The sequence below is a fragment of the Felis catus genome, chromosome D3 (assembly GCF_018350175.1).
Source record: "Felis catus isolate Fca126 chromosome D3, F.catus_Fca126_mat1.0, whole genome shotgun sequence".
NCBI classification, from domain to species: domain Eukaryota; kingdom Metazoa; phylum Chordata; class Mammalia; order Carnivora; family Felidae; genus Felis; species Felis catus.
Genome location: NC_058379.1, coordinates 34013015 through 34025324, shown reverse-complemented (window position 1 = coordinate 34025324; position 12310 = coordinate 34013015). Strand labels below are relative to the sequence as shown.

Here is a 12310-nt window from a genome sequence, read left to right as displayed (position 1 = left end):
CGTTATTTGGTTGGGTTATAACATGTTTCTCTTGAGGAGAAATTGCTGTACGGGCATAAATAACAAGATCCCCCCCAGTGTTCACCCAGGGAAATTGACCAGTTCTTGAGAGTCAAATATTGTCATTAAATAGGATATTTGCTCTTTTATCCTTTAAACATATGACTTAATGCATAAATAGCTGGACCCCAGAAACCTAGAATGCTACTGGATTTTCCTTTATTTTTATTCATTTACCTTAATTTAAGCTTAGGCACTCTCTGTCATTAATAAAATTGTTTGCCAAGACACTGTTTAGTACTATTTAAGATGAACACACTTAGAAAACTGTAAATCTGAAGGTAGATAACCTCATTAAATTTGCCCCTACTTCCCTCGTGACAGAAAAGACCCAAGATCTATTCTGTGAAGGAGTCAAAAAACAAATGACTAAAGAATCAGTTGACCTTTTTCTGAGACTGAATTAAATGTTTTCTTCATGAAGACAATAGATTGTAAAATATAATTCAAACAGGTTTCAAGTAGCATCGGAATAAATTAATATAGAATTAATAACTTTGGTGTGTTTTCATTTAGATATGCTACTTTATAGGACCTTCTTTCATTGATTAGGATTTTTTTGTTGGGCTAAACGGCGTAGTATTTTTGTTGTGATTTTAAATTAAGAGTTTTGTATTAAACCGTGAGGCAAAACTTAACATATACATAAGCCTTGGGTCATTACATTTATTCATTTTACTTATCTAAGCTTCCTAGAGATCCAAACAACTGGAATGCTAACTTCAACGATTCCCAACTTATAAACGGTGATATAGTAAGTTGAGGTCAGTCCCTGAAAGGGTTTCTTATAGAAACAGAGCTGTCTGTGGTGATGGTCCCAGGTGGTGCAGCATAGCTGAAGTGTCCCTGGATTCTGATTCTCTGAGCAGAGCCTCGCACTTGGAGAGACAGGCAACGGTGCCCTGGACTCTTCTCATCCCAGGGCAGACAGGCATGCCCTGGCATACTTTGTCCTCTTCTCATCCACTCCCTGACAGTCCTCCCCGCAGACCTCCAGAGCCTTCTTAAGGCCCGACCGAGGTCCCTTAACCACTGAAGGCATTCGAAGCGAAGTTGGAGCTAGGGACAGAAAGTCAGGCCTGCTCTGGGCACGAGTGCGCGCTGCTTCAGTCTCCCCAGGGTATTTCTGCTTTCACATCTGCTCACCTGTTGTCCAGACTGAGATTATCTAAAGCTGGTTTCTAGGGGGTGGAGCAAAGGGAAGGAGGGGGCCAGGAGGAGCTCCCCAGGAGGGCAGCTGAGCCGCCTTTGCTAGCTACATGTACATGGTCCCCGGCCGAGCAGCAGCCACCACCATTCCCAGAAGTTGCTAGTCAGCTGTAGCGTGTGTGATGAGAACCATTATTCTAGAACAAATACGGAGTTTTCTTCACAGTCCGAGAAAGTGGTATGGAGATGCTGGAAGGGGGACATTTATATGTCTAGGGCAGCCAGTATGTCTTTTATTTACTTCATGAATGTTTTATTGCTTTTTTTCTTCCTTTTTAGTAAAGGTGCATTGAAAAATAGTATTTTATGTAGTATCTTGAACAAAAATTTTATGGAAATACTTTCTTTAAGTTTTATAAGAAGAGAAAGATTGATTTGAATTTATTCAGGAGTGGTAAGGAATTTGATGTTTTGAAAACTATCCCTGGGTATGGATAGTATGAAAGAGTTACAAGTCAGCTGTCACAGTACTGCCGTCAGAATTTCAGTAGTACGGGATGAGAAAAACCTGGAGGATATATGTTAAAAAAAGATAGCTGTGAGAATTTATGTGATATTTGAGTATTTTGAATATATACTTTGATTCTAATCTCAATTGGGGCTGTCAGTTGTCCAAAAGAACTAAAATAGTAATTTTATATAATGATAGAAAGAGCATCTAATAGAGTATAGCTTGCAATTTTAAATTTATGTTTGTTACATTTAGAATAATATATTTTTATATTAATGTGATTCTGTAATATTTAGTCATAACTTAACAGTAGTTTCTAAGTATAGTGACATTAAATATCCTGTTTAATATATTGGTATTAGTCTCGTGCTCTTCCCACATTTCTGGAGAGCCATAATTCAGAAGTGAGTCAGAGTTCATTTAGGTTCCATCTGTGAGGCCTTAAATCAGTCCACACCAGTGCCCGTGTCCCCTCCCTGAACAGGCCCTTCCAGTTGGTTTGACTTAACAGACCATTCCTGTGCCTTCCAGAGAAGTTCTGAGGCAGCTGAGCTGGTTGGTAACACTGAGTGGTTGGTGCACAGTGAACCAAGTCAGAGTGCTTTCCAGAGCTTTGTCATAATTCTCAGTGAGGAGGAGAATCTGACTTCTGTATCAATTAACCACCCCCACCACTACCTGACTCCCCACTTCTAAGGCTCTCTCTCAGACTCTCCCCTGGTGGCTGAGACAGTCACTAGATTGTAAACACAGGGAGAACTGGGTGTGTGTATGTGGGGTAGGTACTAGTTGAACATAACTAGTTTCCTGTCCTTGTCCTGTCCGTTGTGATGCCAAGGTTTATTAGGGTGATATTAAGCTTAGTTGGCAATGTGATGAATTGGCTGAAAGTTTTGTAGGTAGTTAAAAATACGTTCTGGATTTCAGGAGGCTGTGGAGGAGTTTTGAGTTATTGTGAGGGAGATAAATGTCCATTGAAAACTGGGTTGAGTGAAGTCCTGTGACAATTTCCTGCCGTATGCACATAATTTTTGTGGGGCTTACATTTTATTTTATTTTTGAATTGTAGGAAGATCAAAAACAGTTTATTCTCTTTTCAGCAAAACCAGATGCATTTTATTTTGTTAGGAGTATTAAGAATTATCTCCATGTTCCATTATAATTTATGAATAATTTCCTGGATACATTTGAAAACAGTTGGCTTTATATGTCAGTTTCATGGACTTTTAGCCAAGTTGATCATTTTTTTAAATCACACATAAATAAACAGTATTTCTCTTAGATGGCTGTTTTGCTAACTAGCTGTTAGCACGTGGAAATGCTGTTTTTATGCCAACGAGATGAGAGTCACGTGTGAAGAATACAGCCTTTATCGTTAAATATATGAAAAACTTAAAATGTTAAGATTCCTACTAGAGTGGTGTAATCCGGTGTGATGTTCACCGAATGTCCTGATGTAATATGTTTTATAAAACAGGATCTGGGATAAGCTCATGTCGTAATTACAAATGATACAAATGTGTGTTACCCAGCATATTAATTTCCTTTTCTATATGACAAGTAACCACAAACCCAGCAGCTTAAAACAACAGTCACTCATTCATTGTCTCACAGTTCTGCAGGTTAGAAGCCCAGCTCCAGTATAGCTGGGTCCTGTGCTCAGAGTCTCATTAGGCTGGAATGAGGTGTCCAGTATGGCTGTGAAGTCATTCTGGGCTCATTGGCTGTCGGCAGGATTCCTTTCCTTGTGGCTGTAGGACGCACACCCATATTTTCTTGTTAGTCGTTGGCCTGGGGGCAGTCCTCAGCTCTAAAGGTACCCATAGTTCCTTGGCATGTGCCCTCTGGACGGTTCACAAGATAGTAGTTCTGTGGCTTCTTCAAGGTTGGTGAGAGCATGTCTCTTGACTTCAATCTCTGACCTTTTAGGAGCTCTTCTGATTAGGTCAGGCCCATCCAGACAATCTCTCTGCTTCACTCAAAGTCAGTTGATTAGTCACTGAGTCACTCCTCATAGGAGTGAGTTCTATCATATTCAGAGGTCATGCCCACATTCAAGGGAAGACTACATTAGGATATATATAAGGAGCAAGAATCTTGGGAAACAGTCTTAGAATTCTGCTACCATGTGCAATTTATAAACTGGCTTTGTTCCCCAGATTTATCAAGTTGGGCTTAAGAAATTCAGAATGTATTTGTCCAGTTAGCCTTATTTTTTTTTAATATAATTTATTGTCAGATTGGCCAACATACAGTGTGTAAAGTGTGCTCTTGGTTTTTGGGGGTAGATTCCCGTGGTTCATCGCTTACATACAACGCCCACTGCTCATCCCAACAGGTGCTCTTATTGTATGAGGTATTAAGTTGCCAGGGTAAGGCCCACAGAAATTCAATTTAATTTATAAGAATTAAACCAAGCCAATACTGTGTGTGTGTGGTGTGTGCACGCATATGCGACTCAACTATTCAGGCATAATTTTAAAATTATCTTTTTAAAAAGATAATTGTTAACATTTTTATACGTTAATTTGGGTTACGAAACAGCTCTTTGCCTCTGCATCCAAACAGTGCAGCCTGCTTGCCCTTTTGGCTTTTGGGATGAGGCCTGCGCACTTTCTTGAGGCAAGGGTTAGGTGCCAGGAAGGGAGTCCCAGGACGGGGCCATGGTACGCCTGTAGAAGGAGATGAGGAGCTGTGTACGGTGTGCTGGGATTGAGGCTGCGGAATGGGAAGGGCGAGGGCCTTGGAGGATTCGGGGGAACAGTGTTAGCAGTGCCTTTCCTCTTCATCCTGCCATCTGAGTGGGATGGAAGAAAAGGAAAACGGATGAGAGTTCATTGAAACCGGTGAATGGTGAGGACGAAAGGGACATTTTTCCTGGCTCACTGAGCAGCAGTGGAGCGTGTGGTGGTGAGAACAGAGTTGGGGAAAGGACTCTCCAGCTGTGAGGCACTGCCCTTGGGGTGTCTGGATGGCCTTAGTGGAAGGAGAGAACTCTGGGGTGATTAAATCAGGGCTTGTCTAATGCTTTTCACGGAAATTCACAGAGCAGTTTGTTGAATTGGATAGATGGCTCATTAATGGGTGATCTTTACCAGACAAACTTCTCTGTTTGAAGTAACTTACCCTTACGTGCTGCTTTTTGTCTGTCTGCTTGATGCCTGAACGGGTGAGTGGAGTGTTTCAAAGATAAGCCATGGGGCGCCTGGGTGGCTCAGTCGGTTAGGCATCCGACTTCGGCTCAGGTCATGATCTCGCTGTTCATGAGTTTGAGCCCCGCATCGGGCTCTATGCTGACAGCTCAGAGCTTGGAGCCTGCTTGTGCTCTGTCTCTGTCTCTCAAAAATAAATAAACATTAAAAAACAAACAAAAACATAAGCCAGATGTGCAGAGCTCATGGAAACTGGGTTACTGAGCTAAAAGTGCTTTATGTGTTATTTTCGCTAAAGTCTGTGCTATCAAATACAAAGGCGATCTTCCCTTTAGGACATTTAGAGCTGCCTTGTTTGACATTTCTTTGTTTTGTCTTTAGGTTTGATGAGGCAGCACTTTCTATTCAGAAAGAAAAAAATATTTATAAGGAGATTGAGAATTATCCAACTTGTTATAAGGTATGCTTTGAAAGTGCTTATTTTGGCTTTATATTTGGTAATTTTTCATATTGGTGTAACTGTGTACCTAGGACTGGATTCCATGGATATTTTTAAAAATCATTTTGGGCAAGATGGAGTAAGCCCCCTATAGTCTGTCTCTCCTGCTGATTACAGCTAAAACTTCTGGACAAAATATAAAAATACCTGGACTCTGAAAAATAAAAGCAGAGGGTGAGTAAGCACTTGGACAGGCAGCCAGTACAGGAGATGGTTTCCAGAGTTTTCCCTATTTTTCTTGTGGCATTGCTTGAGAGAGGCCCCCAGTCCTGGAGCTCGGCAGCAGAGGCTCCAGCAGCTAAAACCCATCAACCCCATGTTTCTAACTGGAGGGACCCATCTATCCCGTGTTTCTCCCATGGCTTTATTCTGAGGGTGAGTTCATCGGCTGTGACGATGGTGCAGGCAGATGAAACACCGCAAGAGCCTTATCAGTGTCTTTGGCCGGAGGAGCTGGGACGATGAGCTAAGAGCAAGGTAGAACGCCCAGGAAGGAGGAGAAGGGAATCCCGAGTGTGGGTGTGAGCAGGCGCCCACACAAGTCCTGGGTTTACTCTCCAGCTCCGCGTGTGCCGGACAGACCCAAAGCATCAGGGCATAGGCTTTGGGAGCTGAAGTAAGATTTGACCGCTGTCCAGGGCCCACAGCACCCTGGCAGGACTCTTGCTTGGGGCCGAGCCGCAGCGGCAGGGCAGAGGCGCTGAAGACCAGAGCCGCTGCCCGCCAGCCGCAGACGGAACCTGCAGTCTGAGCCTGCCTGCGGTATTGCCTGCTGAAAGCATCCATGCTCCCCTGAGAATTCTAGGAGAGTCTATGCAGCATAACATCCACAGTGTCCGGGATACAGCCCCAAAGCACTCCACACAGAAGGAGCCAGGAAGTCGGCCAGTTTTCAAGAGAAGACAGTGGACGCCCACCCAGAGGTGCCCCAGATGTTGGAATTACCAGGTCACAACTTCCCAACCTTTTTTTTTTTTTTTTAAATGTTTTATTTATTTTTGAGAGAGAGAGACAGTGCAAGCAGGGGAGGGACGGAGAGAGAGAGAGGGAGACACAGAATCCGAGGACAGGCTCCAGCCTCTGAGCTGTCAGCACAGAGCCCAACGCAGGGCTCAAACTCACAAACCGTGAGGCCATGACCTGAGCCGAAGTCAGACGCCCAACCGACTGAGCCACCCAGGTGCCCCACAACTTCACAACTTTGAAGCAGCTGTTGCAACTGGCCCATGAGGTGGAAAGGCAAACAGATGAATGGACAAAAGGACTGTTGTTTCCTTTTCTTTCTTTCTTTCTTTCTTTCTTTCTTTCTTTCTTTCTTTCTTTCTTTCTTTCTTTCTTTCTTTCTTTCTTTTTCTTTCCTTCCTTCCTTCCTTCCTTCCTTCCTTCCTTCCTTCCTTCCTTCCTTCCTTCCTTCCTTCTTTCTTTCTTTCTTTCTTTCTTTCTTTCTTTCTTTCTTTCTTTCTTTCTTTCTCTAAATAAAAACTAAAGATGAGCTAAATGAGAATTTTGGAACTGAAAAGGCAACGTCTGCAGTAAATATTGGATGAACTTAATCTGATAATGGAGATGATAAAAGATACAGTGAACTTAAAGATGGATCAGTAAAAGTTGTCTGAAGAACGGAAAAAGATTGAAAAACCCGTTTTGAAGAGCCGTTCTGCCAATAAGATCTTATCAGTCATATCTTTGGTCTTAATGATGCTTTTGTGGGCTTATAGATAGTATTGTTCCTATTATCTAAAGTTTTTATGCATTCATTTGTCTTTTTCCTACTGTCTAAGAATTCCAGAGTATGATTGTGGCCTCACAGGTCTCCCCTCTTTTTCATTCCTTTTTCAAGATTGAGCCTATGTAGATACTTAAGAGACGTTTTCTTACAGCGTATGGTAGTTGTGTTCTAAGTTGTGTTATTCAGTGTGGTCCTCAGACTGGCAGTGTTGGGACACCTGGGAGCAAGCGGGATTGCAGGCTTGCTTTGGACCCCCTAAATCAGCCTTCATTTAGCATGACCCTGCGTGGCTCGTGTGCACAGTACAGTTTGACCTGTGCCGTTGTGTGTTTTCTTTCATGCGTCCTGTGGAAGCTACTAAGAATTTATAAGTCTCCATATGACCCCAGATGTCAGGGGATTGACTTTGCTAAACAGATGTAAATTTGGGCCGTAATCACCTCTTCTGTTTTAGAAGACAATCGCCCAAGTCTTAGTTCACCTGCACAGGAGTGACTACGTGGCCGCGGAGAGGTGCGTCAGAGAGAGCTACAGGTAAGACGGAGGCAGCGCTGCCCGGATGTGCGGTGTTAACGTCTGTAGTTCTCAGTGTCAGACCACTGCTTAGACAGCTGCTATTGGTCCTGAAGCCATTTTTGGTTTTTAATACACTTCATAGTGGTGGGGGGACTTCCCTAACCACTTCAGCAGGATTTTGACAAGTTCGGATCTTCCCTGTGTTTTTCTCCTGGGGATTTCGTGGGAGTGAATGACTTCAATGATTTTGTTCTGTTTGCCTTCTAAGAAAAAAAGGACAACAAAAAAAGGAATAAAGAAATGTTCTCAGATTATATGTTACAGGAGGATCATGTCTTACTGAAGGTAGTTCAAATGAGTGGTCTCAGCCTGGGCACTGCTGACATTTTGGGGCGCATCCATAATTCCGTGCTGTCTGGCCTGTCCTGTGCCTTGTGGGGCGTCTGGGGCATCCCAGGCCGCTACCCACTTGTTAACAAAAATGTCTCCAGATATTGCCAAACATTTGCTGGGGGGCAGGACGGCCGGGGGGCAGGTGGAGACGTGTGACTCGTGCTTGCCGCAGCATTCCAGGGTTCAGCGGGAGCGAGGACTGCGCCGCCCTGGAGCAGCTCCTTGAAGGCTATGACCAGCAAGACCAAGACCAAGTGTCGGAGGTCTGCAACTCGCCCCTTTTCAAGTACATGGACAATGATGTAAGTGGCCTCTTTTCTTTCTCCTTCAAAGGTGGAGGCTTCTAGTGAGATCATTTTTCTCCTGTGGGCGTGTGAGATGTTCCCCCTCTATTTTTCACCTCCAGCTACTGCCTGACAAGGAATGCGGCACTTGCCCTGAATTTCACCATAGTCTTAGACTGTTGAGATGTCAGCCGTGTGGGTTCACAGCCATTTATCTAGCCTTCTAACTGTTGACCATATCTGTAGTTTTTAATTCGGTTCCAGTTCTCAGCTTTGCCTTCCTCCCGTAGAGCTCTGTAGGTCACTTAGTTTGAGTTTTCTTTTAGGCTTCACCGAAAGAGGCTCCTCAGGTAGTGGCCTTTGTAATTCAGGGGCCTTGTCGGAGGCCCACTTCCGTGACAGCTGGTTGTGTGACACGGGGTATTACTGAACTCCTGAACTCTGGAAGCCTCACTTAACTCATCTGTAAGAATGGAGCAGCAGGTCCCTGTCTTGCCCACCTGTCTCGAAGAATAGATATGCATGTGGGAAACAGCCTCGCACAGTGCCGTATACAGAGCGCGAGCCGTGTCTGTGGGTCTCCCTTGTGTGCTTCCCTTTTCAGTAGATTGATGAGCCCCTGTTCATTTGATTTGATATTAGAGCAGCTTAAGACCTTCGGTTTTTTGTAATGATGTATATAGGTTTTTTTCTTGATAAATTCTTCTGTAGGTTTTTGTAAGTTTGATGATTTTTGAAGAATTTGTCTCTAGCTTAACTTCTCATTTACTGCACAGATCTTTATTTTGTAGGTACCTGCCAGTATTACTTAGCGGGTCCCAATGATCTCAGATTCCTAGGTGTGGCAGAGAACTGATGTTTTTACTGGTTGCGTACCTGTCACGTCACGGTCATGAGCCATCTGCTGGCAGAGCAGTGTGGGTTGTGCTGTGGGTGTTCGTCCATCTAAATGGTAGTATTGGTAGAGAACTAAGATCTGTCTCGTATAGATAACTACTGTTGACACGTGGCACACTGAGATTCTGGTCATCCAGCTCCTGAGAACGTGTTTTGTCGTTGACAGTATGCTAAGCTGGGCCTGAGTTTGGTGGTTCCAGGAGGGGGAATCAAGAAGAAATCTGCAGCACCACAGGCTAAGTCTGAAGGCGCCACTGCCCCTGCCACCGAGGAAGACGAGGACGAGTACGCCGGAGGCCTGTGCTAGGGTCTTGGCTCCGCGGAAAGGAAGAGGAAATTTCTGACGTGCCGTTCATGGACTTGGACCTTGTCTAAGGGGATCCAGACTTCACTGCAGTCATGGTTTTGAAAATGCTAATAAAGACTCATCTTTAGTCATCATTTTGCGAAGTCACCCATTGTACCCACTACCTGAGAACTTTTTTTTTTTTTTCTGTCCATAAGAGCCTTTCTAAGACACCCAGCAAGAATGAACAGGTAAATGTATTGTCACATTTTAATACAGTTGATTTTGAAATTTGCAAGCCACAAATGATGTTCTAAACAAAAGGGACAGTAGACATAGAAATTCTTTTCTCTTGGGCTTTTTTAATTTATTGTTAGAGAATTTTCTTTGCATTTTATTTAATCATTGCTGCTAAAAGTAAAGTTTACTGGTTAAACAAAGTAGTATTTTAAACTTTTGTTTTGAAAAGGAGATTTATCCCCAGTGATATCAGATACATTTAAATTATTAAATCTTTAAGTCTTTTCCAAGGCAAGACTGGGACAGGATGCTATTTTGAGCCTTACAATATTGTTTAGCCCAATGAAAGGTACATTTAAAGTCTTACACGTAAATTGAATCCTTTGAAGGCATATTTAGCTCCTCTTTGAAATGCATTTTTTCCACCTAAAAAAGCACAGCGGCTCTCCCCAAATCCACTTGGTTTTGACTAAATGGGAATTAATGAGGACTGTTTTTATGCATTCTAATTCCCAGCAGTCTAGAACATTTCTTCCCTCCAAAATAATTTTCGATTCACTTAGAGCTGTAACCGGACGGTAACTAGACGTGGGAATGCCGTATACCATAGACATTTAGCTGAGAGGGAAGAATGGTTTCTGAAGTACTTCTGTTTAAAGGACTGACTGCCAGCATTTTAGTCCTGGTGGGTATTCCTAAGAGATTATTCTTGAAGCATTCCTTTTTCACCTCTGTCTCCCAGTCTGCTAAGCGGAAAGAGGCACCGGTCAGCAGCAGGGTGCCTTCTGCGGGCAGGGTGGTTTCCTGTCCGCGTGTCCTGTCTTCACAGGGCCCGGCCTTATGTGAGTGCAGCGTGTGTCTGTTCGCTGCTCCCTGAAGACCCCAGGGCCGATCCGTCACGATGTGTGGTGTTTAGCCATGGTTTTAGCCAAGGGAGAGGAGGGCTTAGCCAGGACGTTATCTTCATGTGGCAGGTGCTCTTGGGTGGGGGTGGGTGGGAGGGGAGACATTTATTGAAGACCCTATTTAAAATACTAACAAATACAATGTTTGGATTCCTCAAATTGCTCTCCTAGTTCTGGTAGCAGCCCATTTTCACTGACTGTATGGAGATTAACTTTGAACAATCTCAGTAAAGCTGCACTTAGACATTTGTACCGAAGTACATACTAGAATGCTGCCAAGATCCCGCCATTGCTGCTGTGCCCTTTAGACCTAGTTGGAAACTTCGGGAGCCTCATATTAACGCTCCTGTGAGCTAAGTCACCATCTGCCTAAACAGATTTGGCAGCACTTAAAAGATACTTTAGACTATTTGTTTAAAGACCATATTACCCATTGCAGCCTTGGAAAAATCGGTAACTTTTACATTCTAAAAACGAGGAGTGATTCAGTGCATTCTGCATCCGCAGGGCAGCTGACCCTTAGCAATGTAAAAGGCTCTGTTTCTTCCAAGTGCAGCCTCCTTCCCCCTCCCTGCCCACGCTCAGGGACTGATGTGCAGGACGCACGCTGTGGTGTCCAGGAAAGAGCCCCTTGTTCCATCCTCATACAGTTTAGTGTTCCACGCACGGAAGTCTGTATCCTGAGTGTGGTCCGAAGTGGGAAACGTGTGTTTACAACAACAGGAAAACCTTTTGCAGAGCTCGCGCCATCACTTTTACCAAAGTGGAAGTCTGCATGAGTATGCTCAGAATTGAATACTCAGTGTTCTGTTATATTGTAAGTGAAGTCGATCTACAAATCTATTTAATATATTGAATTTCTTTGTACATAGAGTATGTATGGTATTTGTGTATGGAATCTGTGCTTCCTTCCTATTTTTTCCAGTTCTTTGATGAGAAAATATTAAATGTGTTGTTACGGAAATGTAGATTATTGCTTCAGTGGGAAGATATTATGAAAATAAAATCTGTAACTATGATATATATATATTATATGAAAGTATGATTATTACTGTTACTCATTTCGCTTTACTTATTTCCTTTCTTCCAAGAACATAGTCTCATTTATGTGATTTCCAGCCATATATATACAAGAACAATATTTTATTAGGTCCTGTATTCTGCTCTTTGGGAGTCAGTTAAGTACCTTTAGGAGTTAAACTATTTGAGTTTTTAAGATACTGATCCTCCAGTTAGTATAACACTGTACTATCTGCTGCTTGTTGAGGTGGAAGACTTTAATACATCTTCCAAGAGAGTAATTCTTTCACGAAGGGAGGCGGTGGAAGTCAAGTGCATCATTTCCAGGCCAGACCACTTACTGCTGGAGGGACACTCACGAGTTCCCTTTCCCCTGCCACTCAGATCCGGAATGCTCCCGTGTCCCGCCCTGAGAGCGGAAGCCGTAAGCAGAGCCCTTAGCTGACCTGTGATGCACACAAAGCAGGAATGAACTTGGTTTCCAGTGCGTCTTAGTACGTAAAGACTGTCCCAGGATTTGTGCAGAAGCTGACTAATTATTCAAGAAATTTTTCTTGAAAAATGTTATTACTTCTATAAGAATATAAACCTGGAGTAAGGCACGTTTTGTTGTAAAGTGTTTTAGTTGGTCTTCGAAAAGCGTGTATGACTTTACTGTTAAGAGTTGAT

General features: G+C 43.2%; 1 protein-coding gene across 2 annotated transcripts in view; it reads left to right on the top strand.

The window, feature by feature from the left end:
- NAPG (NSF attachment protein gamma) overlaps positions 1 to 11646 on the top strand; it is a 28893-nt gene extending 17247 nt beyond the window's left edge. Inside the window, exons 9-12 of one of the 2 annotated variants that reach the window (XM_019814979.3) lie at positions 5254 to 5332; positions 7558 to 7634; positions 8182 to 8311; positions 9357 to 11646. In XM_019814979.3, the coding sequence (XP_019670538.1) occupies positions 5254 to 5332; positions 7558 to 7634; positions 8182 to 8311; positions 9357 to 9497 (427 nt within the window). In that variant the 3' untranslated portion in view covers positions 9498 to 11646. Of the gene's footprint in view, positions 1 to 5253; positions 5333 to 7554; positions 7635 to 8181; positions 8312 to 9356 lie in introns of both variants that reach the window. The other variant, XM_003995014.6, reaches the window with a different exon arrangement.
- The last annotated feature ends 664 nt before the right edge of the window (positions 11647 to 12310 follow it).